The sequence below is a fragment of the Bubalus bubalis genome, chromosome 23 (assembly GCF_019923935.1).
Source record: "Bubalus bubalis isolate 160015118507 breed Murrah chromosome 23, NDDB_SH_1, whole genome shotgun sequence".
Taxonomy (NCBI): Eukaryota; Metazoa; Chordata; class Mammalia; order Artiodactyla; family Bovidae; genus Bubalus; species Bubalus bubalis.
In genome coordinates, this window is record NC_059179.1 from 17,555,811 (window position 1) to 17,582,382 (window position 26,572).

General features: G+C 38.1%; 1 protein-coding gene across 10 annotated transcripts in view; it reads left to right on the top strand.

Moving 5' to 3' along the window:
• The window catches only part of CC2D2B (coiled-coil and C2 domain containing 2B), a 107,836-nt gene that overhangs the window by 52,078 nt on the left and 29,186 nt on the right, over nt 1–26,572 (top strand). For 9 of the 10 annotated variants that reach the window (XM_044935258.2, XM_044935262.2, XM_044935255.2 and 6 more), the window contains 2 exons: nt 6,918–7,010; nt 22,159–22,268. In XM_044935258.2, the coding sequence (XP_044791193.1) occupies nt 6,918–7,010; nt 22,159–22,268 (203 nt within the window). Of the gene's footprint in view, nt 1–6,917; nt 7,011–10,963; nt 11,056–14,119; nt 14,291–15,726; nt 15,824–22,158; nt 22,269–26,572 lie in introns of all 10 variants that reach the window. The other variant, XM_044935264.2, reaches the window with a different exon arrangement.

Here is a 26,572-nt window from a genome sequence, read left to right on the forward strand (position 1 = left end):
TACAACATATCCTTGTAGTTTATTTTATACATAATAGTTTGTGCCTCTTAATTTTTTATCCCTCTATTATCCCCCAATAAAATTTCAACAAATCAAAAAGCAATATATTATATATAAATATATAACTGTACATCATAATCTAGTAGGGTTTATTTCTAGGTAACAGAGCTAACAGAATTAAGGAAGGAAAAGATATGCTCCTCTTAATAAATGCCCAAAAGGCACTTAATAATTTCGGTGCTCATTCATGGTGAAAGCTTTTAGCATCCTAGAATTAGAAGAGAACTTCTTTAAACTGATTAAAAATATTCAGTATTTTGGAGTTTTCTGCTGATGCAAACTGCTTTGAAAAGAAGTGTTTCAGGTCAATTGTAGAATTGCCGGAATGGGGGAGAGATAAGAAAGGACACCTACACACCCACTAGATAATTAGAGGGAGTTTCAGAGTTAATTAGCCAGGAATGCAGAAATATATGGAAGTCGGGCAGAACACAGGGCAGGACAGTGCAGCAAATTTTGTGTTGGTTTTTCCTGGGCTCTGGTACTATGGTGGGGGTTTGGGAATATTAAACTTCTTGTGACATGTCCACATAGAGTAGGGTTTTGCAAGAGCTAAGAACAAAACAAAAACCAAACCAAACCAAAAAACCTGTACAAAATAGGCAAAGTTTACCTTACCACCCCCAGAAAAATTAGTATGTTTATGGTAAATGCACTTCCATTTAAGGGAATGTTTACAAATGTTGGACTCCTCTAGTTCTTGAACCCAATTCAAGGTCAATAAGGCTATATCATCCTTCGAGAGAAGAAATAGAGCCAGAGCCTAGGTGTCCCTGAGCAAAATCTCTGTCTCCAGCTTTCCAGCATTCTGGAAAACCAGTTCCTTATAAACTATCCCTTGATTTGATTCAGTGCCTTATTATCTGTGTGGCTCTGAAACTGTTTGGTATAATGATCACTTATTAGTGAATGATCACATATTATAAATCAGTTTCCTCATAGACTCCTACACAAACATTGTATTTAGTAGCTAAACATCAGTTTTTCCAGTAATCTCAACAACTTGAAAATGCCTGCTATCATCTCTACCAGTAAGAGCCAATGCATTAAGCCAGAAAGAAGAAAGGAAAGAAGAAAATTAGAACTGGAACAGAAGAGACAAACTATCCATGTTTGCCGAAAATTCATTTGTCTACGTGGAAAACGTAAGAGAATCTACAGCTAACTGTGCATGCTGACTGTGCCAAGTGGCTTCAATCGTGTTCGACTCTTTGCACCCTTATGGAGTATAGTCCTCCAGGCTCCTCTGTCCATGGGATTCTCCAGACAAGAATACTGGAGTGTGTTGCCATGCCCTCCTCCAGGAGATCTTCCCAGCCCAGGGATTGAACCTGTGTCTCTTATGTCTCCTGCATTGGCAGGCAGGTTCTTTACCGCTAGTGCCACCTGCACACGTAATAAATTTGCTGAAGATGATATCCACTTTTAAGAATAAATAGCTACTTTTTTATTTTAAAAGGAAAATTGTACCTCTATAATAGAGAAATCTAGTTGTTACCACCTTGACTTAGTGATCCAGCTTAATCTTATTAAGTGCGGTAGGCAGAATAATGGCTCCCTAAAGATGTCTACTCCCTGGTGCCCAGAACCTATGAAAATGTAATGTACCTTGCTTAAAATAGGGAGATTATGGTCGATTATCCGGGTGGACCTAATTTAATTGTATGAGCCTTTACAAGCAGAGAAAACTTTCCAACTAAGAGCAAAAGAAAGATCGCTTTTGCAATAGCAGGAGAAATCAGAGGAATTCCAATCATGAGAGGGACTCAGCATGTAGTTGCTGGCTCTGTGATTTAGTGGTCCACCTGTGAAGATTGGAGAGTGATCTCTAGACGCTAAGAGTGGGCCTGAACTGACAGCCAGTGAGGAAACGAGACCTCAGTTCTGTAACCAGGAGACATTAGATTCTGCCAACCATCTAGATGAGCTTAGAAACAGATTCTTCTCAGAGTCTGCTGGTGAGAACCCAGCTGGCCTAACCTTGGCATTAGCCTTGTGAAACCTGGAATAAATAGCTAACACCACTGTAAATAAGTCCATTTGTATCATGAGACAATCTAGGCTTCTAACCTACAAAACCCTGAGATAATAAATTTGTGTTGTCTGGAGCCACTAAATCTGTGATAATTTGTTCCAGCAGCAATAGGAAACTAAAACATTGATAAAGGACAGGCAGATATTATTTCCTCCTAATGTGATACAACAGGAAATACACAGCACTATGTGTTTGAAATACCCTTGTCAAAAATGTATTACCTGAATCAAATTAAGACTTTGTTTTTTTTACGAGAAATATGAGGAATAGAGAAACAAGTTAAATAGCACCACAAGGAACCAGTCAGACAAATATGAAATGTGGGACTACTGGCTAGGAAGTGCAACTGTTTTTCTGTTACATTTTGATCTCTTTAAAAAGCCATCATTTTTAGACTTAAATAGACATTTCTCCAAAGAAGACATACAAGTGGCCAACAAGTACATGAAGAGACAGATGCTCAATATTGTTATATGTTCAGTTCAGTTCAGTCGCTCAGTCATGTTTGACTCTTTGCAACCCCATGAATCACAGCACGCTGGGCCTCCCTGTCCATCACCAACTCCTGGAGTTCACTCAAACTCACGTCCATCGAGTCAGTGATGCCATCCAGCCATCTCATCCTCTGTCGTCCCCTTCTCCTCCTGCCCCCAATCCCTCCCAGCATCAGAGTCTTTTCCAATGAGTCAACTCTTCGCATGAGGTGGCCAAAGTATTGGAATTTCAGCTTTAGCATCAGTCCTTCCAAAGAACACCCAGGACTGATCTCCTTTATAATGGACTGGTTGGATCTCCTTGCAGTCCAAGGGACTCTCAAGAGTCTTCTCCAACACCACAATTCAAAAGCATCAATTCTTCGGCACTCAGCTTTCTTCACAGTCCAACTCTCACATCCATACATGACCTCTGGAAAAACCATAGCCTTGACTAGACGGACCTTTGTTGACAAAGTAATATCTCTGCTTTTTAATATGCTGTCTAGGTTGGTCATAACTTTCCTTCCCAGGAGTAAGCATCTTTTAATTTCATGGCTGTTATATGTTAGAGAAATGCAAATCAAAACTACTATGAAGTATCACCTCACTCCAATCAGAGTAGCCATCATTCACAAGTCTACAAATTGAAAATGCTGGAGAGGGTATGGAGAAAAGGGAACCTTCCTACACTGTTGGTGGGAATGTAAATTGGTGTAGTTGCTATGAAGAACAGTATGGAAGTTCCTCAAAAAAACTAAAAATAGTGTTACCATATGATCAAACAATCGCACTGCTCGGCATATATCCAGAGAAAACTCTTAATTCAAAAAGATACATGCGTCCCAATGTTCATAGCAGCAGTATTTATAATAGCAAGGCATGGAAGGAACCTAAGTATGCATCTAATGGATAAAGAAGATGTGGTAGCGTATATACACAGTTGGCCATAAAAAATAATGAAATAATTCCATTTGCAGCAACATAGATGGACCAAGAGATTATCATACTACATGATAATCGTGTAGAAAGTCAGAAGGAAAAGGACAAATGATACCATCTTCAATTTAGGAAATGCATTTCAAAGTCTTAAAAAGAGAGCTGTGCATTTATGTACACGTACATACACGTACACCCCTTGATATGTTAGGAATTTCCAGGCTGTAATCAGTAGCAGTTTTCTAGAACTGTATAAAGCTATCATTTGGCCGTCTTATGTAAAACATGTTCTCAGTAAAATAAGACGAAAAAAATATATATGATACCACTTACATGTGGAATCTGAAAAAAAGATAGAAATGAACTTATTTTAAAAACAGAAATAAGACTCATGGACATAGAAAACAAATTTACCAATACCAAAGGGGAAAAGGAATGGAGGAGGAATAAATTAAGCATTTGAGATTAGCAGATACAAGCTACTATATAGAAAATCAATAAACAACAGGTTCCTACTGTATAACACAGGGAACTTTATCCATATCTTGTAATAACTTATAATGGGGAAAAATATGAACAGTGATTGGTGGGAAATAGCAGTAGTTGGTAAAATTTGGATATTAGAATATTAAGTACATTGATAATTGAATTATAGATATATTGGGAAATTGTTCATTTTATTGTCTGTGATTATGGCACTGTGAATGTGTCCATAGTATTTGGAGATTCATGCTGAAGTATTTATTTAGGAGTGAAGTGTCATGGTGCTATAATTTACACTGAGATATTTTAGCCAAAAAGAGAAAAGAAATAGATTAAACAAATATGGAAAAATGTTAATTACTTAACCTAGAGACTAAGTACATAGATTTTAATAGCCTTTCTCATTTTCTGTATGTTTGAAAAACTTGAGGAAAAATTAGAGACAAAAAATAAATAGCATTCTATACACCAATAAAAACCCACTAAAAATGTAATTTAGCAAAGATACACCTTACAGTAGCAATAAAAACTCTTAAATACACAGGAATACGTTTAACAAAACATGTACAAAACTTAATGGAGAGAATTGTAGAACATTTTGAATGATGTAAAATTAGGTTCAGACTTCACAAAAGAAATAAATACCATGTGTAATGAAGATTACCCATGAAATGCGAAACTCTATTTTTTAAATTAATTTTTATTGGAGTATAGTTGCTTTACAGTATTGTGTTTCTACTGTACAGCAAAGTGAATCAGCTATATGTATACACATATCCCCTCTTTGTGGGATTTCCTTCCCATTCAGGTGACAACAGAGCATCAAGCAGAGTTCCCTGTGCTATAGAGCAGGGTCTCATTAGTTATCTATTTTATACATAGCATCCATAGCATATATATGTCAATCCCAATCTCCCAATTCCTCCCCCCACCCCACTTCCCTCCTTGGTATCTATACATTTGCTCTCTACATCTGTGTCTCTACTTCTGCTTTGAAATGCAAAACTTTAAATGGATATCTTAATCTTGGACAGGAAAGTATTTCTTAAAGCACAAAAAGTATAAATTATAAAGAAGTAGAATAATTAACTTGATAATATTAAAATTTAAACCCCACAAATTAGGAAAAGATATTTGTAAATTACATATTAGTTAATAAAAATTAACATCCAGAGTATTTAAATAAATCTTATAATTTATTACTTTTTAAAGAAAATAAAGTGATATGAAATAGTAATATAATATGTTGTTTGTTCAGTCACTCAGTCATGTCTGACTCTTTTGTGATGCCATGGACTATAGCCTGCCTAGCTCCTCTGTCCATGGGATTTCCCAGGGAAGAATACTGGAGTAGGTTGCCATTTCTTTCTCCAGGGTATCTTCCTGACCCAGGGATGGAACTGGCATCTCCTACATTGGCAGGGGAATTCTTTACCACTGAGCCACCTGGGAAACAATATAATGGGAAATAATATAATGTTGTTCATTCACTCAGTTATGTTTGACTCTTTGCAACCCCATGGACTGCAGCACACCAGGCCTCCCTGTCCTTTGCCATCTCCCGGAGTCTGCTCAAACTCATATCCACTGAGTCGGTGATGCCATCCAACCATCTCATCCTCTGTTGTCCCTTTCTCCTCCTACCTTCAATTTTTCCCAGCGTCAGGATCTTTTCTAATGAATCAGCTCGTCACATCAGGTGGCCAAAGTATCGGAGCTTTAGTTTCAGCATCAGTCCTTCCAATGAATATTCAGGATTGATTTCCTTTAGGATTGACTGGTTTGATATCCTTGCTGTGCAAGGGACTCTCAAGAGTCTTCTCCAACACGACAATTCAAAAGCATCAATTTTTCAATGCTCAACCTTCTTTATGGTCCAACTCTCACATCCATATATATAATATAATATATCCTTAGGTAAAAGTGGTTACTTGCCAACAATTAATTTCAAGGTTTCTTGTGGATAATTAGAAAATAAATTACTTTCAGATAATTTGCCTACTTTAAAAATACTTCATAATTTTTGTGTTGTCTTTAATGTTCTCTATAATATAAAATGATTTTTATGTGCTTTAGGAACGTATCCCAGAAATGCAGATGTAATAGATGTGGATTTATTTTAAATTATATAAATGAGGCATCCTGACAAATAATCATACCAACTACTATACGTAAAATTAAAGTTATTGATTATGGTCAACATATTTTGATTACTTACTGCATGCCACACACATTATAAATATTGTTTTAGCTAAATCTCACAGCAATCCTGTGACATGTTAATAGTAGTAATATTATTACAAAAGAGGAAACTGAGATCTGCAGTAGTTAATCAACTTTTCCCCAAACCACACAGTTAGTAAATGGCAGGGCCAACTTGAATCCATGACTGTGACCTCCAAAGCCCACCAACTTGAACATTATATATACTCTAATGTTAATACTTCCCATTTCTTTTGTTTCTAATGATACCAGGTAAATGGATACATGAAGAATAGTTCTCAGTTGTCTTTACATCTTCTTACCATTTTCTCAATTGCAGTTTTTTTCCCTCAATCATTACTTAGTTTTAAAAGATGAATGAAATTCTTCCTAGAAGAAAACAAAATATAACGGTTCTTCGCTAATTCTCAGAGGGAAGAATCTTAAAGAAACATTCTCTCCACCCAATTCCAGAGTGTTGCCAATATCTCTTACACATAAACTGAAATGAGTAGTTAATATTTCATTGCAGCATATCATAGCTAAACTTTGTTACATTCAAGAAGTGAAACTAGGATATTACCCTGGTGGTCCAGTGGTTTAAGATTCTGCACTTCCTGGGCAGGGGGCACGGCTTTGATCCTTGGTTGGGGAACTAAGATCCTGCATGTTGCATGGCATGGCCAAAAAAAAAAGTGAAACTAATTTAATTTCTCTACTTACAGGAATATGAAAGTCAGATAGAAAAGGATATGTCCATTTCGGATGTGAATTCTATTACTGCACAAAGGATTAATTCTGCCAATTTTCTGAAAAAGGTAACAACAACAAAATAATATTGTCAGTGTGTTTGAATTTACTTTTGTGAAAACTAGTCTGCTGGATGCATAACATAGCACTATACTCTTCCCAGAGAGTCAGACGGGCAGACCTGGTTGCTCCTCACCTCTTTCTGATCACTAAGGGGTTTTCTGTTCTGCTCAGACTTCTTTTTCAGAGTTAGTTACTGACCATCTGTAAATGTACACAGTTGACGTGTATTATTGATGCAACAGTTACTTCGGTTGACAGCAAACTCATTATTAGAGAATATTCCAACTTTTTCTGTTTACACTGATCTCTTCTTGACCCTGAAAATTCACTTTGAGAAATACAGCAGCATTTTGCTGGATTCCCTAGTTTTATTAACAACTCATAATGCCACACACCACAGCAGTTCAGTGTACAATAGATGGAGGACCTACTAGGAGACAGAAAATAGTAGAGAAAGACATGTTTCAGATATTTACAGAACACCCTGCCAAAGCCTAAACCAGGTTTGAGGTGGAATCTCTCAAATTCACTCCTGATTTCTTCCCACTGACCCCTCATCCTTCCACCCTAAGCTTCCAGAGCACAGGGACTATATCTATAGATCCATGATGCCCAGCACTGTGCTCTTCACTCAGGAAATGTTGAGACACGTTTGAGCAGTTAATGAGGTTAGGAATAAAACCACAAGGCTGAGGAGATTTCTAAGACTTCTACAAGAGTAAAATTGATAGCCCTTGCTATAGAGCACCAGAGAAGCCTTTCAAGATAACTTGAAAGCAGAGAGCCATGGAAAGATCTAAGAGATACACACCAAATACCTCCTAAAGACAGGAGAGAAGTGACCTCTGTGACTAGATGAGGCCTAGGCAGGTATGCGCAGACCTGTTCTGACCTTCCCATTTGTCTTTGGGCAAGTTATCTATGCACCGAGTCCTGCTTTATTGTTTTATAAAAACAGACAATAAAAATGCCTGCCTTGCTCTTCTTCTGAAGTAAAATGATAAAACTGCAAGTGCTGTGCTAGTTTGTACCCTGTTCCTCTGAGAGCATGCTGGAAATGCAGACCTCTGTAGCTATCCTAGTCTGTTTCAGTACTTCCTGTTTACCATTGGCAGGTGTTTTTTTCCCACTCACCCTTGCCCCTCCTACACCTTCTTTATTAACTCCGTGTGTGTGTGCCAAGTCACTTCAGTTGTGTCCGACTCTTTTTGACCCTGTTGGGTGTAGCCCACCAGGCTCCTCTGTCCATGGGACTCTAGGGAAGAATACTCTAGTGGGTTGCCATGCCCTCCTCCAGGGGATCTTCCTGACCCAGGGGTTGAACCCGCATCTCTTATGTCTCCTGCATTGGCTGGTGGGTTCTTTACCATTAGCACCACCTGGAAAGCCCTACTAGCTCCGTATTTCTTTTAAAAAGAGTTGAGAGGTGATTTAATAATGAGATTTATGTCTTAGGAAATAAAGAGTTGTTCCTATAAGAAAAGGGAACACATACCCTACTCATCCCTTCTCTTCTTTTTGATGGATAAGGAAGCCCAGAAGGGAGCAGAGGATCAGGAAGGTGGTAAGAGCACAAGTGTCTGAGGATTCTGAACTTCATGCAGGATCCTGCAAAGGAGTGTCAAGAACATTTTGTGATTGTGTTTCAGCTCCTTGTGAAGACTTCTTTGTTATCCGGAGATAGTTTCACACTACAAGTTGAAGGATACTGACTCTAATTATAGGTGCTGGAATTGTGGTTTGACATTGGAGGCCTCATAGGGCCATGGGTGTTTAAATCTGATTGTGAGTTATGTGCGTTAAACTCCCTGCTGTATTACTGGGGTCAGGGGTACCTGAGGCCAGGGTTGGAGCAGTAAAGTCCCAGCAGTTTCATGGATTGCTAGATAAAGTTTTGCTGAAATATTTGTATCTAAGAGGCCTGTAGCTCTCCTCAATTTGTCCCTTCCATTAATTTACTCCATAAATACTTACTGAGCATCTGCTGTTAATCAAGCATTGTACTAGAGATTGGAATTACAGCAGTAAACAAAAGAGACTAAAATCCTTGACCTCCTAGTCATTCTAGTGGGAGAAGTCAGATAATGAACAAAATATTAGTGTATTAGATTGTGATATGTGCTCTAACAAGTAAAGTTGGAAAAGAGCACAGGTGTGTGTGTGTGTGTGTGTGTGTGTGTGTTGGGCTGTGGGGTACAATTTTAAATAAGATAATCAAGGAAAGCCCCTGAGAAGGTAACACCAACAAAAGACCTGAAAGCTGAGGGAGCTGGAGTTGGAGCTCCAAAAAGTTAGAGTTTTCATGGGAGAAGAACATCACAGGCTGATGGAAGCACATGTGAAAACTGAGAAAGGAATGTGCGTAGCCTGTGGCAGGAACAGCAAGGAGCTCAGTCTGTGTGCCGCCAGTGAAGCAAAGGAGAGAGAGAGAGTGAGAGAAGGGGTGGGAGAAGGGAAAGAAAGAGAAAGGGAGGGAGGGCTCAAACACAATAATGGGGTCAGAGGGGAGAGGGATGTGGTTCACCTTCAAGGCAAGCAGTTTGTTGCCCATACAGGCTTCCCTGGTGGCTCAGACGGGAAAGAACCTGCCTGCAATGGAGGAGACCTGTGTTCAATCCCTGAGTTGGGAAGATCCCCTGGAGAAGGGAATGGCAAGCTACTCCAGTATTCTTGCGTGGAAAATCCCATGGACGGAGGAGCCTCGTAGGCTGCAGTCCATGCTAAGGGTTGGACACGACTGAGCGACTTCATTTTCACTTTTCACTTTCCTGTATTGGAGAAGGAAGTGGCAACCCACTCCAGTGTTCTTGCCTGGAGAATCCCAGGGACGGGGGAGCCTGGTGGGCTGCCGTCTATGGGGTCGCACAGAGTCGGACATGACTGAAGCGACTTAGCAGCAGCAGGATTCTTGCGTGGGAAATTCCATAGACAGAGGATCCTGGTGAGCTACAGCCCATGGGGTCACAAAGAGAGTAACACACACACACACACACACACACACACACACACACACACACGGCAGAGTAATTCTTAGGAATTCTGTTTTTCCCATTCTCCTGCCACCTCATTTTCCAGATCACTAGTCTCTAGGTTGGGCTTACCAGGTGGTGCTAGTGGTAAAGAACCCTTCTGCCAATGCAGGAAAGGTAAGAGATGCAGGTTCGATCCCTGGGTCGGGAAGATCACCTAGAGGAGAGCATGGCAACCCACTCCAGTATTCCTGCCCACAAATCCCGTGGACACAGGAGCCTGGTGGGCTACAGTCCATAGGGTCGTAAAGAGTCAGACACAAGTGAAGCGACTTAGCACACATGCACATATACACAATTATCTCCAGGATGGTTTGTGGCAGGACAGAAAGCAGAAATTTGCCTCGAGACACGCTTCTTCCTGGTTCCACTTCTAAAAGTCTACACCTGATGTGAAGGATGGGATTAGAGTAGAAAGGGAGGAATTTCCTTAGACTATAAAGAAGTTCAGAGTCCGTAGAGGAACCAATCTCTGTGGGTTCCGCAAGCAGCGTAGGCTTAGGGGAATGGCTTTGTTGAGGCACTGAATATCTGCCCAAGCAGACAGAATGAGAACTTGAGGTCAGAATAGGATGAACTCCAAGGACATACAGAAATGTGATGACATTTCTTTGTGGATCAAGATTTGTGTGAGTACAAGTGACTGCTGTAAAAACACATTCACAGGTAATCATCTTCTTTGGTGAAGACTGATTCTGTCTATGTGAATACTCTGAGTTAGGTTGAAGAAGAGATGAGAGGGTCCCAATGAGAGTGTTAGGAATGATTTTGATAATGGTAGAAAACCGAACCATACTTTCACTTATCTAATTCCCCTTCCCATTCCTTACTTACAAAAAGTAAGAGCAACAAAAGAGTGACACCAGTAGCATTGTGTATACTTAATCTTAAAATATGAACTCTTCATTTCTTAAAAATATTTTTTGTAGATGAGAAGGTTGGTAATGAGAAGAATTGTCAAAGTTAGCAAATTTAACTTATCAGATATTGTGGCTGATTATGAAGAAATTGTATCTGCAAGGTATATATTAAAATTATTATTATTTAAGTCTGAAATATAAAGCTATAAGCTAGTTCCTTCAGAGTCCTCAAATAAGTTCTCTTTTTATATTAATGTCAAAATCCAGTTACAAAACATAAAATGAAACATAGTGATTTAAATATTTTTAATAATTTAAAAATTCCATTTTGGACATATCTGTATGATTTATATTTTCAAGTGTATAGTACTTTAGTTTTTAACCCTCTCTTTGTGGCAAGAAAAAAAAAGAAAGCAAAACACTTTTGTCCCAAATTAGTTTTGCTCTCAGATCTCCCTGTCCTGGGACTGATTCTGGAAAAATCATTGGTGGTAGCACCATGCTCTAAGCCTATAATCTCCCCCTTTCAAAACTGAATCCTCAGCAAGGACTGACATAAGCACTCTGTGATCCACAAGTGCTGAGGGGGAGCCTTTTGCTGAAGGAACTCAATTCTCATACTGTCCTATCTGTGAGACTTAAGGGTAGGAACAGGAATTAGGGATGCTACATATCTGGGAAACCACTCTGGGGCCACTTGCAGATTCTTAGTATTAACAGGAAGGTTTTAATTGGTTTAGGATGCTGAGATATATTTTGGGGGAGGGGTTTCTATTCTAAAATATACCGTGAAGTAATTCTTCTATGAGCAAGTGTTTTTAAATGAAAACGTATTTTAAAAAATTTTTATTGGGGTATAGTTGATTTACAATGTTGTGCTAATTTCTGCTGTACAGCAAAGTGAATCTGTTATACATATACATATATCCACTCTTTTTTAGATTATTTTCCCATATAGGCCATTACAGCGTGTTTAGTAGAGTTCCCTGTACTATCCATAGGTCCTTATTAGTTCTTTATTTCATATTTAGTAGTCATATATAGTGGTGTGTGTGGTGATGGACCGGGAAGCCTGGCATGCTGCAGTCCATGGGGACTGCAAAGAGTCAGGCACGACTGAGTGACTGAACCGAACTGACCGTGATGTGAGTGTGTCAATGCTGAAAACTTATTTTTTAACTTTTCATTTTACATTGGCATACAGGTGATTAACAATGTTGTGTTAGTTTCAGGCGTACAACAAAGTGATTCAGTTAGACACATACATGTATCTATTGTTTTTCAAATTCTCTTCCTAATTAGGTTGTTACAGAATATTGAGCAGAGTTCCCTTTGCTGTACAGTAGGTCCTTGTTGTTTATCCATTTAAAATATAACAGTGTGTACATGTCTATCCCAAACTCCCTAACTGTCCCCCTCAACCCTTCCCGGCTGGTAACCATAAGTTTGTTCTCTAAGTCTATGAGTCTGTTTCTGTTTTGTAAATAAGTTCATTTGTATCTTTTTTTGGATTCCACATATAAATGACATTACACAACATTTCTTTCTCTGACTTACTTTCCTCAGTATGACAGTCTCTAAGTCCATCCATGTTGCTACAAATGGCCTTATTTCATTCTTTTCAATAGCTGGGTAATATTCCATTATATATATATTAAGAAACATATATAGATTAAAAAACATATATATATGTGTACATACACACACACACACACACATATATATGCACATCTTCTTAATCCATTCTCCTGTATAAGGACATTTAGGCTGCTTCCACGTCTTGGCTATTATAAACACTGCAATGAGTACTGGGGTGCATGTTCCCTTTCAGACCATGTATTTCTCTGGATACATGCCCAGGAGTGAGGTTACAGGATGATATGGTAGCTCTGTTTTTAGTTTCTTAAGGAACCTCCATACTGTTCTCCATAGTGGCTTCACAAATTTACATTCCCACCAACAGTGTAGGAGGGTTCTCTTCTCTTCCTACCCTCTCCAATGTTTATAGTTTGTGGGTTTTTTGATGATAGCCATTTTGACTGATGTAAGGTGATATCTTCTTGCAGTTTGGATTTGCATTTCTCTAATAATTAGCAATGTTGAACATCTTTTCATGTGCCTCTTGGCCATCTATATGTCTTCTTTGGTGAAAATGTCTGTTTAAGTCTTCTGCCTCTTTTTTGATAGAGTTGTTTGTTTTGATGATGTTAAACATCATGAGCTGTTTATAAATTTTGGAGACTAATCCCTTGGTCACATCATTTGCAAATATTTTTCCCAATCTGTGAGCTGCTTTTTCATTTAGTTTATTGTTTCCTCTTGTGTAAAAACTTTTGCGTTTAATTAGGTCTCATTTGTTTATTTTTGTTTTTCCATGTCCATTACTCTGAGAGAGGGACTGAAAAAGATGAGAGTGTTCTGCCTATGTTTTCCTCTAAGAGTTTTATAGTGTACAGTCATACCTTTAGGTCTTTAATCCATTTTGAATTTATTTTTCTGTATGATGTCAAAGAATGTTCTAATATCATTTTTTGTGTGTAGCTGTTCAGTTTTCCCAGCACCCTTTATTGAAGAGACTGTCTTTCCTTCATTGTATATAGTCTTGCCTCCTTAGATTAATTGACCAATAAGTACATGCATTTATTTCTGGGCTTTCTGTCATATGTCATTGATCTGCATTTCTATTTTTGTGCCAATACTATGCTTTTTTGTGTGTGCCATGCTGTTTTGATGACTGTAACTTTGTAGGGTAGTCTGAAGTTTTTATTTTCAGTCTTTAGAGGAAATCAAGTGTGACCATAAAGTTATAATTCCATATAACTTGGTGTTTCCATGTAGGTTCCATAAAGGTTTGTGTTGCCAGGAGTTGCAGCACTTATAACTAACTCCTACTCAGAACTATGTAGAAAATGATCAAGAGAATGATTTCTAAAAAATTAATAATCTTTTGAAATAACATCGTGTTTCATGGGATTACCTCTCCATGCCTTATCTCTTCTTGGACCATATACTCAAAGAACATGGAGCAATCAGATGCTCTCTTAAAACACAGAATCCCTTCAACACTCCAAAAAAGATTATTTTCTTGGATCTAAGACAACTCTGTCTCCCCTACACAGTAAAGAGAACATGGTTCAGAATAATGACCTTATTTATAATAAATTTTAAAAATCATTATCTTTCAAATCTTATTATTTTATATCAATCTGATTGACCACTTTTTAGCCAGTTGATATATGCAGTTTGTAAGCTTCTTGAACAACGAAGAAAGTTAAAGCCTCAGAGGAAAGAAAGGAAAAAAGTGGCAGTACAGACTATCTGTGATAGAGATATTAAGATTCTTATCAGAATACTGAGAGCTTATAATATTCCTACAAGGAAAACAACAGTTAATAGGTAAGGCAGTTGCACCAATTATTGGAGTTACAAAAAATGTCTTAAATGTACGTTTCTAAACTGTCTTTTTAATAAAACTTTGTACTTTATTGATGCTCTACATACAAAAGCTGAATGAGAGTTGAAATCTTCATTTGAATAGTCAAACTTAACTGTCATTGCTATGTAGTAAAATTTTGCAAAAGTTTGAGATGCCCGAAGTATCTTTAACATGTATATTTTTGGGTGCTTTATTAAATAAATGCTTTCTGTCCATATTCCCTATTTTGAAAACTTAAGCAGCTATTGCCAATTATACTGTCCACTCACAGTGTTGGAAGTAGAATAGTAGAATACAGGAGAGAATAGGCTCCATTTTGGACTTGTCATTTTAGGTGACTTCTATAAAAATCAGATCTTACCATCTCTTTTGCAGGCACTCAGAATGATGTATTTTATTGGTGTTTTTTGGGCAGAGGATATGTGGGGTCAGAATGGTCAAATGAAGTCATCTTAAATATTTAGTATATCCTCAATATCAAGTGTCATATATTTAATCTCATATATAATTTATATATTGTGAATATTTCATACCCAGGTACCTAAGGGATAAGAGAGTATCCCTCTCTATCTACATTTAACACAGGTGTGCTCTACTTTCATATTTTATGTTTATCCCGTGAATTCTACCTATGAGAAACATTTTGCTTACTAGCTACTAATCTACAGTTAAAACCTCTTAAAGGTTTTGCCTGTGTTTTGTAAATATGATCTTATTTATGATACACTTGATATTCTCAAAACAAATGCACATTTCAAGGCTGTTTTGTGAAATAAGGACATTTTAAAATTACTACCGTTTTCTACAATAATCGGGCTTATTGGGCTTCCCTTGTGGCTCAGCTAGTAAAGGATCCACCTACAATGGGGGAGACCTGGGTTCAATTCCTGGGTTGAGAAGATTCCCTGGAGAAGGGAAAGGCTACCCACTCCAGTATTCTGGCCTGGAGAATTCCATGACTGTATAGTCCATGGGGTTACAAAGAGTAGGACATGACTGAGTGACTTTCACTTTCTGCAATAATTAATCTGTAAAAGAAAGAATACTATAACACCAAAAATAGAAATAATATAACTCAAAGTATTACCTACCCTATTTTTCCCTTTTTGCTGAGGATCAGTGAAGACTTTGCCACAGACTGGTTCCCATCCATAGCTCAGCACTGAGGAGCTACCCTTTCAGAGTAGTGATTGTCACATATTTATCTCTAACCCCCTATGATATGAAGACCCAAAGCAAACTGTAAGATCCAGGATAACTGTCTTATCTATCTCTATAAGCATAAGCAGAAACCCAATAACACAGCACAGAAGCATAAGCAAAAACATACCTACTCATACCAAAACAAATATTGAAATTAATTAAAATGTATGTCTCTATATTGTTTTTCCTGAAGGTCCTTGGATATGCCTACTTATTTGATATCATCCATGTCTCGCCTCAGACATAAAGAAACAATCAAATCATTAGCCTCAGATGAAGTCTTAAATGAGATAAGTATTTAACACTTTTCTAAAGCGCAGTTTTGATCATGTTTTCCCTGAATTGCAACTGGCCCCTAACTGGGGCTATTCTCTTGGGCTTCTAGTTTACTCTCCATAACACAGTCATGGTGCTGTTTACAAAATGTAATTCTAACCATTTCATTCTCTACTACCCTGCCCTCAGGGTCTATAGAATAAAATGCAAGCTCCTTAGAAAGTATACCAAAATCTGTATTTATCTGGTTGTTATCTACCAATCAGTAGATACAATCAGTCAGCCACATTTCCCTGCACCCCACAGCAGTGTCATATCACACTACTACGTTCCAGAAGTCCTCCATTCTTGCCCTTTCCTTTGCCTAGAATGGCCACCACACTTCATGTTCAGGTGTTACTGGCCACATGAACTACTATTTAATGTTGTGAAGCTCAAGCCCACGCTATGTGTTCTCTATGAAGTTCTCCTTGTCCTCACCCCCAAAAGTTTAATCATTCTCTCTCCTGAGTAACTGTTATATCCTGAATATATTTCTTTTGTTTCATTGCCATTATTTGCTTAACTGTCCTTTGTTTTCTCCTGACAGACTTAAGATAAAAATCTTTAACGATATCCATGTATTTTTGAATCCTAGAAAAATCATACCTGATATTAAATAGGATGAAATCTTTTTTTTAAATTTTATTTTATTTTTAAACTTTACATAATTGTATTAGTTTTGCCAAATATCAAAATGAATCCGCCACAGGTATACATGTGTTCCCCATCCTGAACCCTCCTCCCTCCTCCCTCCCCATTCCATCCCTCTGGGTCGTCCCAGTGCACCAGCCCCAAGCATCCAGTATCGTGCATCGAACCTGGACTGGCGACTCGTTTCATACATGATATTTTACATGTTTCAATGCCATTCTCCCTAATCTTCCCACCCTCTTCCTCTCTCGCCGAGTCCATAAGACTGTTCTATACATCAGTGTCTCTTTTGCTGTCTCGTACACAGGGTTATTGTTACCATCTTTCTAAATTCCATATATATGCGTTAGTATACTGTGTTGCTGTTTTTCTATCTGGCTTACTTCACTCTGTATCATAGGCTCCAGTTTCATCCACCTCATTAGAACTGATTCAAATGTACTCTTTTTAATGGCTGAGTAATACTCCATTGTGTATATGTACCACTGCTTTCTTATCCATTCATCTGCTGATGAACATCTAGGTTGCTTCCATGTCCTGGCTATTATAAACAGTGCTGCGATGAACATTGGGGTACTCGTGTCTCTTTCCCTTCTGGTTTCCTCAGTGTGTATGCCCAGCAGTGGGATTGCTGGATCATAAGGCAGTTCTATTTCCAGTTTTTTAAGGAATCTCCACACTGTTCTCCATAGTGGCTGTACTAGTTTGCATTCCCACCAACAGTGTAAGAGGGTTCCCTTTTCTCCACACCCTCTCCAGCATTTATTGCTTGTAGACTTTTGGATCGCAGCCATTCTGACTGGTGTGAAATGGTACCTCATAGTGGTTTTGATTTGCATTTCTCTAATAATGAGTGATGTTGAGCATCTTTTCATGTGTTTGTTAGCCATCTGTATGTCTTCTTTGGAGAAATGTCTATTTAGTTCTTTGGCCCATTTTTTGATTGGGTCATTTATTTTTCTGGAGTTGAGCTGTAGGAGTTGCTTGTATATTCTCAAGATTAGTTTTTTGTCAGTTGCTTCATTTGCTATTATCTTCTCCCATTCTGAAGGCTGTCTTTTCACCTTGCTAATAGTTTCCTTTGATGTGCAGAAGCTTTTAAGGTTACTTAGGTCCCATTTGTTTATTTTTGCTTTTATTTCCAATATTCTGGGAGGTGGGTCATAGAGGATCCTGCTGCGATGTATGTCGGAGAGTGTTTTGCCTATGTTCTCCTCTAGGAGTTTTATAGTTTCTGGTCTTACGTTGAGATCTTTAATCCATTTTGAGTTTATTTTTGTGTATGGTGTTAGAAAGTGTTCTAGTTTCATTCTTTTACAAGTGGTTGACCAGATTTCCCAGCACCACTTGTTAAAGAAATTGTCTTTAATCCATTGTATATTCTTGCCTCCTTTGTCAAAGATAAGGTGTCCATATGTGTGTGGATTTATCTCTGGGCTTTCTATTTTGTTCCATTGATCTATATTTCTGTCTTTGTGCCAGTACCATACTGTCTTGATAACTGTGGCTTTGAGGTAGAGCCTGAAGTCAGGTAGGTTGATTCCTCCAGTTCCATTCTTCTTTCTCAAGATCGCTTTGGCTATTCGAGGTTTTTTGTATTTCCATACAAATTGTGAAATTATTTGTTCTAGCTCTGTGAAGAATGCTGTTGGTATCTTGATAGGGATTGCATTGAATCTATAGATTGCTTTGGGTAGTATACTCATTTTCACTATATTGATTCTTCCAACCCATGAACATGGTATATTTCTCCATCTGTTAGTGTCCTCTTTGATTTCTTTCACCAGTGTTTTATAGTTTTCTATATATAGGTCTTTAGTTTCTTTAGGTAGATATATTCCTAAGTATTTTATTCTTCCCGTTGCAATGGTGAATGGAATTGTTTCCATAATTTCTCTTGCAATGGTGAATGGAATTGTTTCCATAATTTCTCTTTCTGTTTTCTCATTATTAGTGTATAGGAATGCAAGTGATTTCTGTGTGTTGATTTTATATCCTGCAACTTTACTATAGTCATTGATTAGTTCTAGTAATTTTCTGGTGGAGTCTTTAGGGTTTTCTATGTAGAGGATCATGTCATCTGCAAACAGTGAGAGCTTTACTTCTTCTTTTCCAATTTGGATTCCTTTTATTTCTTTTTCTGCTCTGATTGCTGTGGCCAAAACTTCCAAAACTATGTTGAATAGTAATGGTGAGAGTGGGCACCCTTGTCTTGTTCCTGACTTTAGAGGAAATGCTTTCCATTTTTCACCATTGAGGATAATGTTTGCTGTGGGTTTGTCATATATAGCTTTTATTATGTTGAGGTATGTTCCTTCTATTCCTGCTTTCTGGAGAGTTTTTATCATAAATGGATGTTGAATTTTGTCAAAGGCTTTCTCTGCTCTATTGAGATAATCATATGGTTTTTATTTTTCAATTTGTTAATGTGGTGTATTACATTGATTGATTTGCGGATATTGAAGAATCCTTGCATCCCTGGGATAAAGCCCACTTGGTCATGGTGTATGATCTTTTTAATGTGTTGTTGGATTCTGATTGCTAGAATTTTGTTAAGGATTTTTGCATCTATGTTCATCAGTGATATTGGCCTGTAGTTTTCTTTTTTTGTGGGATCTTTGTCAGGTGTTGGTGTTAGGGTGATGGTGGCCTCATAGAATGAGTTTGGAAGTTTACCATCCTCTGCAATTTTCTGGAAGAGTTTAAGCAGGATAGGTGTTAGCTCTTCTCTAAATTTTTGGTAGAATTCAGCTGTGAAGCCGTCTGGACCTGGGCTTTTGTTTGCTGGAAGATTTTTGATTACAGTTTCAATTTCCGTGCTTGTGATGGGTCTGTTAAGATTTTCTATTTCTTCCTGATCGAGTTTTGGAAAGTTGTACTTTTCTAAGAATTTGTCCATTTCTTCCACGTTGTCCATTTTATTGGCATATAATTGTTGATAGTACTCTCTTATGATCCTTTGTATTTCTGTGTTGTCTGTTGTGATCTCTCCATTTTCATTTCTAATTTTATTGATTTGATTTTTCTCCCTTTGTTTCTTGATGAGTCTGGCTAATGGTTTGTCAATTTTATTTATCCTTTCAAAAAACCAGCTTTTGGTTTTGTTGGTTTTTGCTATGATCTCTTTTGTTTCTTTTGCATTTATTTCTGCTCTAAGTTTTAAGATTTCTTTCCTTCTACTAACCCTGGGGTTCTTCATTTCTTCCTTTTCTAGTTGCTTTAGGTGTAGTTAGGTTATTTATTTGACTTTTTTCTTGTTTCTTGAGGTGTGCCTGTATTGCTATGAACTTTCCCCTCAGGACTGCTTTTACCGTGTCCCACAGGTTTTGGGTTGTTGTGTTTTCATTTTCATTCGTTTCTATGCAAATTTTGATTTCTTTTTTGATTTCTTCTGTGATTTGTTGGTTATTTAGCAGCGTGTTGTTCAGCCTCCATATGTTGGAATTTTTAATAGTTTTTCTCTTGTAATTGAGATCTAATCTTACTGCATTGTGGTCAGAAAAGATGCTTGGAATGATTTCTATTTTTTTAAATTTACCAAGGCTAGCTTTATGGCCCAGGATGTGATCTATCCTGGAGAAGGTTCCATGTGCGCTTGAGAAAAAGGTGAAATTCATTGTTTTGGGATGAAATGTCCTATAGATATCAATTAAGTCTAACTGGTCTATTGTATCATTTAAAGTTTGTGTTTCCTTGTTAATTTTCTGTTTAGTTGATCTATCCATAGGTGTGAGTGGGGTATTAAAGTCTCCCACTATTATTGTGTTATTGTTAATTTCTCCTTTCATACTTTTTAGCATTTGTCTTACATACTGTGGTGCTCTCGTGTTGGGTGCATATATATTTATAATTGTTATATCTTCTTCTTGGATTGATCCTTTGATCATTATGTAGTGACCATCTTTGTCTCTTTTCACAGTCTTTGTTTTAAAGTCTATTTTATCTGATATGAGTATTGCTACTCCTGCTTTCTTTTGGTCCCTATTTGCATGGAAAATCTTTTTCCAGCCCTTCACTTTCAGTCTGTATGTGTCCCCTGTTTTGAGGTGGGTCTCTTGTAGACAACATATGTAGGGGTCTTGTTTTTGTAGCCATTCAGCCAGTCTTTGTCTTTTGGTTGGGGCATTCAACCCATTTACGTTTAAGGTAATTACTGATAAGTATGATCCCATTGCCATTTACTTTATTGTTTTGGGTTCGAATTTATACACCGTTTTTTGTGTTTCCTGTCTAGAGAATATCCTTTAGTATTTGTTGGAGAGCTGGTTTGGTGGTGCAGAATTCTCTCAGCTTTTGCTTGTCTGAAAAGCTTTTGATTTCTCCTTCATACTTGAATGAGATCCTTGCTGGGTACAATAATCTGGGCTGTAGGTTATTTTCTTCATCATTTTAAGTATGTCTTGCCATTCCCTCCTGGCTTGAAGAGTTTCTATTGAAAGATCAGCTGTTATCCTTATGGGTATTCCCTTGTGTGTTATTTGTTGTTTTTCCCTTGCTGCTTTTAATATTTGTTCTTTGTGTTTGATCTTTGTTAATTTGATTACTATGTGTCTTGGGGTGTTTCGCCTTGGGTTTATCCTGTTTGGGACTCTCTGGGTTTCTTGGACTTGGGTGATTATTTCCTTCCCCATTTTAGGGAAGTTTTCAACTATTATCTCCTCAAGTATTTTCTCATGGTCTTTCTTTTTGTCTTCTTCTTCTGGGACCCCTATGATTCGAATGTTGTAGCGTTTAATATTGTCCTGGAGGTCTCTGAGATTGTCCTCATTTCTTTTAATTCGTTTTTCTTTTATCCTCTCTGATTCATTTATTTCTACCATTCTATCTTCTAATTCACTAATCCTATCTTCTGCCTCTGTTATTCTACTATTTGTTGCCTCCAGAGTGTTTTTAATTTCACTTATTGCATTATTCATTATATGTTGACTCTTTTTTATTTCTTCTAAGTCCTTGTTAAACCTTTCTTGCATCTTCTCAATCCTTGCCTCCAGGCTATTTATCTGTGATTCCATTTTAATTTCAAGATTTTGGATCACTTTCACTATCATTATTCGGAATTCTTTATCAGGTAGATTCCCTATCTCTTCCTCTTTTGTTTGGTTTGGTGGGCATTTATCCTGTTCCTTTATCTGCTGGCTATTCCTCTGTCTCTTCATCTTGTTTAAATTGCTGAGTTTGGGGTGTCCTTTCTGTATTCTGGCAGTTTGTGGAGTTCTCTTTATTGTGGCGTTTCCTCACTGTGTGTGGGTTTGTACAGGTGGCTTGTCATGGTTTCCTGGTTAGGGAAGCTTGTGTCGATGTTCTGGTGGATGGAGCTGTATTTCTTCTCTCTCCCTTCGAAGACTTGGGTTGCTTTGCTGGGTGCCTGATGTCTTCTGCCGGCATTTGGAAGTTGTTTTGTGGAATTTACTCGACGTTTAAATGCTCTTTTGATGAATTTGTGGGGGAGAAAGTGTTCTCCCCGTCCTACTCCTCCGCCATCTTGGCTTCTCCCCCAGGATGAAATCTTAATTGAATGAATGAATGAATAAATAATGGTTGTTTGAAAAACTAGAAAAACCAAACCATCTAGTTATCAGCCAGTAACTAATTTCTACCTTTTATCAACTATATAAAATATTACAAAAACCTAGTTGGTGTTTATCATGTGTTTCAGGATACTGTACACCCCTTTGTGGAAGTTTCCTTTCAGCACACTGTATACCAAACCAGCGTTGCCAGTGGATCTCATCCATGCTGGAACGAAGAAATTAAAGTAGATTTTATGTAAGTTGGAGTCCATTTTTCCTTGACTTCTAAAATAAACCAATAACAGAATTATTTTCTTGAGCCATTTATTAAAAATAATGATTGATACAGGCTTAATTTTTAAGTTTTTAAATTATGAAGTGTGTTTACATAGATAATGTATGCTTGTGTGCTAAGTCGCTTCAGTCATGTCTGACTCTTTGCAACCCTGTGAACTGTAGCCCACGAGGCTCCTCTGTCCGTGGGATTCTCTAGGCAAGAATACTGGAATGGGTTGCCCTGCCCTCCTCCACGGGCTCTTCCCGACTCAAGAACTGAACTCACGTCTCCTGTGGCTCCTGCACTGCAGGCAGATTCTTGACCACTGAGTCAGCAGGGAAGCCCCTATATAACGTGTATGTAAATATAAGTTCTGAGGGAAAATGAGTATTTGTGTATCTACCATTTAGCTTTAAAAATGGAGTGTTACCAGTAACTTTGAAGGCTCCACTGTGCCAATATCTAACTGTATCCCCTTCCTCTCTCCCCAGAGATAACAACCATGTTACCCTTGTGTTTATCCTTCCCTCTCTTTCTTTATGATTTTAAATCATAGATATTCATCCCTAGCTATGTTTTATTTCTTTATGGATGCTTTTCAACTGTATATAAATTGAATTATCTTTTGCAACCTGTTTCTTTGTTCTTCATTATTTTGAGAGATTTATCCATATTCATAACTATTCCTTCCTTCATTTTCACTTCGTTATAGTATTCCACTGTGTTAAAATTTATTTATTCTTTAAATTATTCCATAATTTATTTATTCTTTACCCTGTTGATGCACATTTGCCTGATTTTAGTGTTTTGCTATTATGAATAGTGTTGCTCTGAACATTCTTGTACTTGTTATCTGGAATACACATCTAAGAGTTTCTTTTTATGACATTAGTTCTCAAGCTATTTTGTGCACTGAAATCACCTGTATGGCTTCTTTAAACAAATTTCTGGGCCCAACTCCATAGTTTCTAATTCAATAGCTCTAGAGTAGGGTTCGGAGAAGGCAATGGCAACCCACTCCAGTACTCTTGCCTGGAAAATCCCATGGATGGAGGAGCCTGGTAGGCTGCAGTCCATGGGGTCGCTAGGAGTCAGACATGACTGAGTGACTTCACTTTCACTTTTCACTTTTATGCACTGGAGAAGGAAGTGGCAACCCACTCCAGTGTTCTTGCCTGGAGAATCCCAGGGACGGGGGAGCCTGATGGGCTGCCGTCTATGGGGTCACACAGAGTCGGACACGACTGAAGAGACTTAGCAGCAGCAGCAACAGCAGAGTAGGGCTGATACATAATTCCATTTCTAACAAGTTCCAGGTGTTACTGATGCTACTAGTCAGGAGACACTTTGAAACCCTCTGCTCCAGGATCTATATCCAGGAGTGGAATTGCTTCAGCTTTACTATGTAATGTCAATTTTTTTTCCCAAAGTGATTGTGCCAATATACACTCTCAATATATAAGTTCCTATTGTGCCACATCTTCAATAATATTTAATATTTTTAAAATTAATTTTTCTAATATGGTGGATCTAAAGTGATATTCTTACTGTGATTTAATTTGCATTCCTGGATTTCTAATGAGACTGAGTTTCTTTTTCTTCCATTTTAAACAAATTGATAGACTTTATCATTTTTAAAGAGTTTAGATTCCTTGTAAAATTGAGCAGAAAGCAGAATTCTTACATATCCTCTCCCTTCAACACACACACAGCTTCCCTAAGTGTCAGTGCAGTACATTTCTTATGAAACGGACCATATTATGAGACAAAGTCCACAATTTATATTAGAATTCATTCTTTGTGTTGTACATTCTATGCGTGTGTACTCAGTTGCTTCAGTCATGTCCAGCTGTTTGTGACCCTATGGACCATAGCCCACCAGGCTCCTCTGTCCATGGGATTTCTCCAGGCAAGAATACTGGAGTGAGTTGCCATGCCCTCCTTCAGGGGATCTTCCTGACCCAGGGGTCGAACTTGTGTCTGCCACATCTCCTGCAGTACAGGTAGATTTTTTACCAATAGTGCCACCTGGGAAGGCTTGTATGTTCTAGGGGTTTTGTCAAGAATAGCAAGGAGAGACAGGAAAACCTCCTTCAGTGATCAATGCAAAGAAATAGAGGAAAACAATAGAATGGGGAAGACTAGAGATCTCTTCAAGAAAATTAGAGATACCAAGGGAACATTTCATGCAAAGATGAGTGCAATAAAGGACAGATATGGTATGGACCTAACAGAAGCAGAAGATATTAAGAAGAGGTAGCAACAATACACAAAGAACTATGCAAAAAAGATCTTCATGACTCAGATAACCACGATGGTGTGATCACCCACCTAGAGCCAGACATCCTGGAATGCAAAGTCAAGTGGACCTTAGGAGGCATCACTATGAACAAAACTAGTGGAGGTGATGAAATTCCAGTTGAACTATTTCAGATCCTAAAAGATGATGCTGTGAAAGTGCTGCACACAATATGCCAGCAAATCTGGAAAACTCAGAAGTGGCCATAGGACTGGAAAAGGTCAGTTTTCATTCCAATCCCAAAGTAAGGCAATGCCAAAGAATGCTCAAACTACCACACAATTGCACTCATCTCACACGCTAGTAAAGTAATGCTCAAAATTCTCCAAGCTAGGCTTCAACTGTACATGAATCATGAACTTCTAGATGTTCAAGCTGGATTTAGAAAAGGCAGAGGAACCAGAGATCAAATTGCCAACATCCGTTGGATCATCGAAAAAGCAAGAGAGTTCCAGAAAAACATCTACTTTTGCTTTACTGACTATGCCAAAGCCTTTGACTGTGTGGATTACAACAAACTGGAAAATTCTTCAAGAGATGGGAATACCAGACCACCTTACCTGCCTCCTGAGAAATCTGTATGCAGGTCAAGAAGCAGCAATTAGAACTGGACATGGAACAACAGGCTGGTTCCAAATAGGGAAAGGAGTCCATCAAGGCTGTATATTGTCACCCTGCTTATTTAACTTATATGCAGAGTACATCATGCAAAATGCTGGGCTGGATGAAGCAAAGTTGAAATCAAGATTTCTGGGAGAAATACCAATAGCCTCAGATATGCAGACACCACCCTTATGGCAGAAAACAAAGAAGAACTAAAGAGGCCTTTTGATGAAAATGAAAGAGGAGAGTGAACAAGTTGGCTTAAAACTCAACATTCAGAAAACTAAGATCATGGCATCTGGTCCCATCACTTCATGGCAAATAGATGGGGAAACAATGGAAATGGTGAGAGACTTTATTTTGGGGGGCTCCACAATCACTGCAGATGCTGACTATAGCCATGAAATTAAAAGACAATTGCTCCTTGGAAGGAAAGTTATGACCAACCTAGACAGCATATTAAAAAGCAGACACATTACTTTGCCAACAAAGGTTTGTCTAGTCAAAGCTATGGTTTTTCCAGTAGTCATATATGGATGTGAGAGTTGGACTATAAAGAAACTTGAGCGCCGAAGAATTGATGCTTTTGAACTGTGGTGTTGGAGAAGACTCTTGAGAATCCCTTGGACTGCAAGGAGATCCAACCAGTCCATCCTAAAGGAAATCAATCCTGAATATTCATTGGAAAGACTGATGATGAAGCTGAAGCTCCAATACGTTGGCCACCTGATGCAAAGAACTGACTCATTGGAAAAGACCCTGATGCTTGGAAAGATTGAAGGCAGGAGGAGAAGGGGATGACAGAGGATGAGATGGTTGGATGGTATCACCAACGCAATAGACACGAGTTTGAGTAAACTCCAGGAGTTGGTGATGGACAGGGAGGCCCGGTGTGCTGGAGTCCATGGGGTTGCAAGGAGTCGGACACGAGTGAAGAACTGAACTGATACTCACTCCAGTATTCTTGCCTGGAGAATCTCATGAACAGAGGAGCCTGATGGGTTACATTCCATAGGGTCACAAAGAGTTGGACATGACTGAAGAAACTTAGTGTGTGCGCACACCTGGGTATGTGTCCATAAGTGGGATTGCTGGGTTATATGGCAAATCTATTTTTAGATTTTTAAGGAACCTCCATACCGTTCTCCATAGTGGCTGTACCAATTTGCACTCCCACTAACAGTGTAGGAGGGTTCCTTTTTCTCTACATCCTTTCCATGATTTATTGTCTGTAGATTTTTTGATATTGAGTCTAATGAAAGATAACAGACATCTTGAAAACACATACCTTTTCTTAGCTTACACTTAATAAAAGAAAACAATACAGGTAATTTTATAGTCCTTTATGAATAATGATTTTATAAAATCAATTAAACTTCTG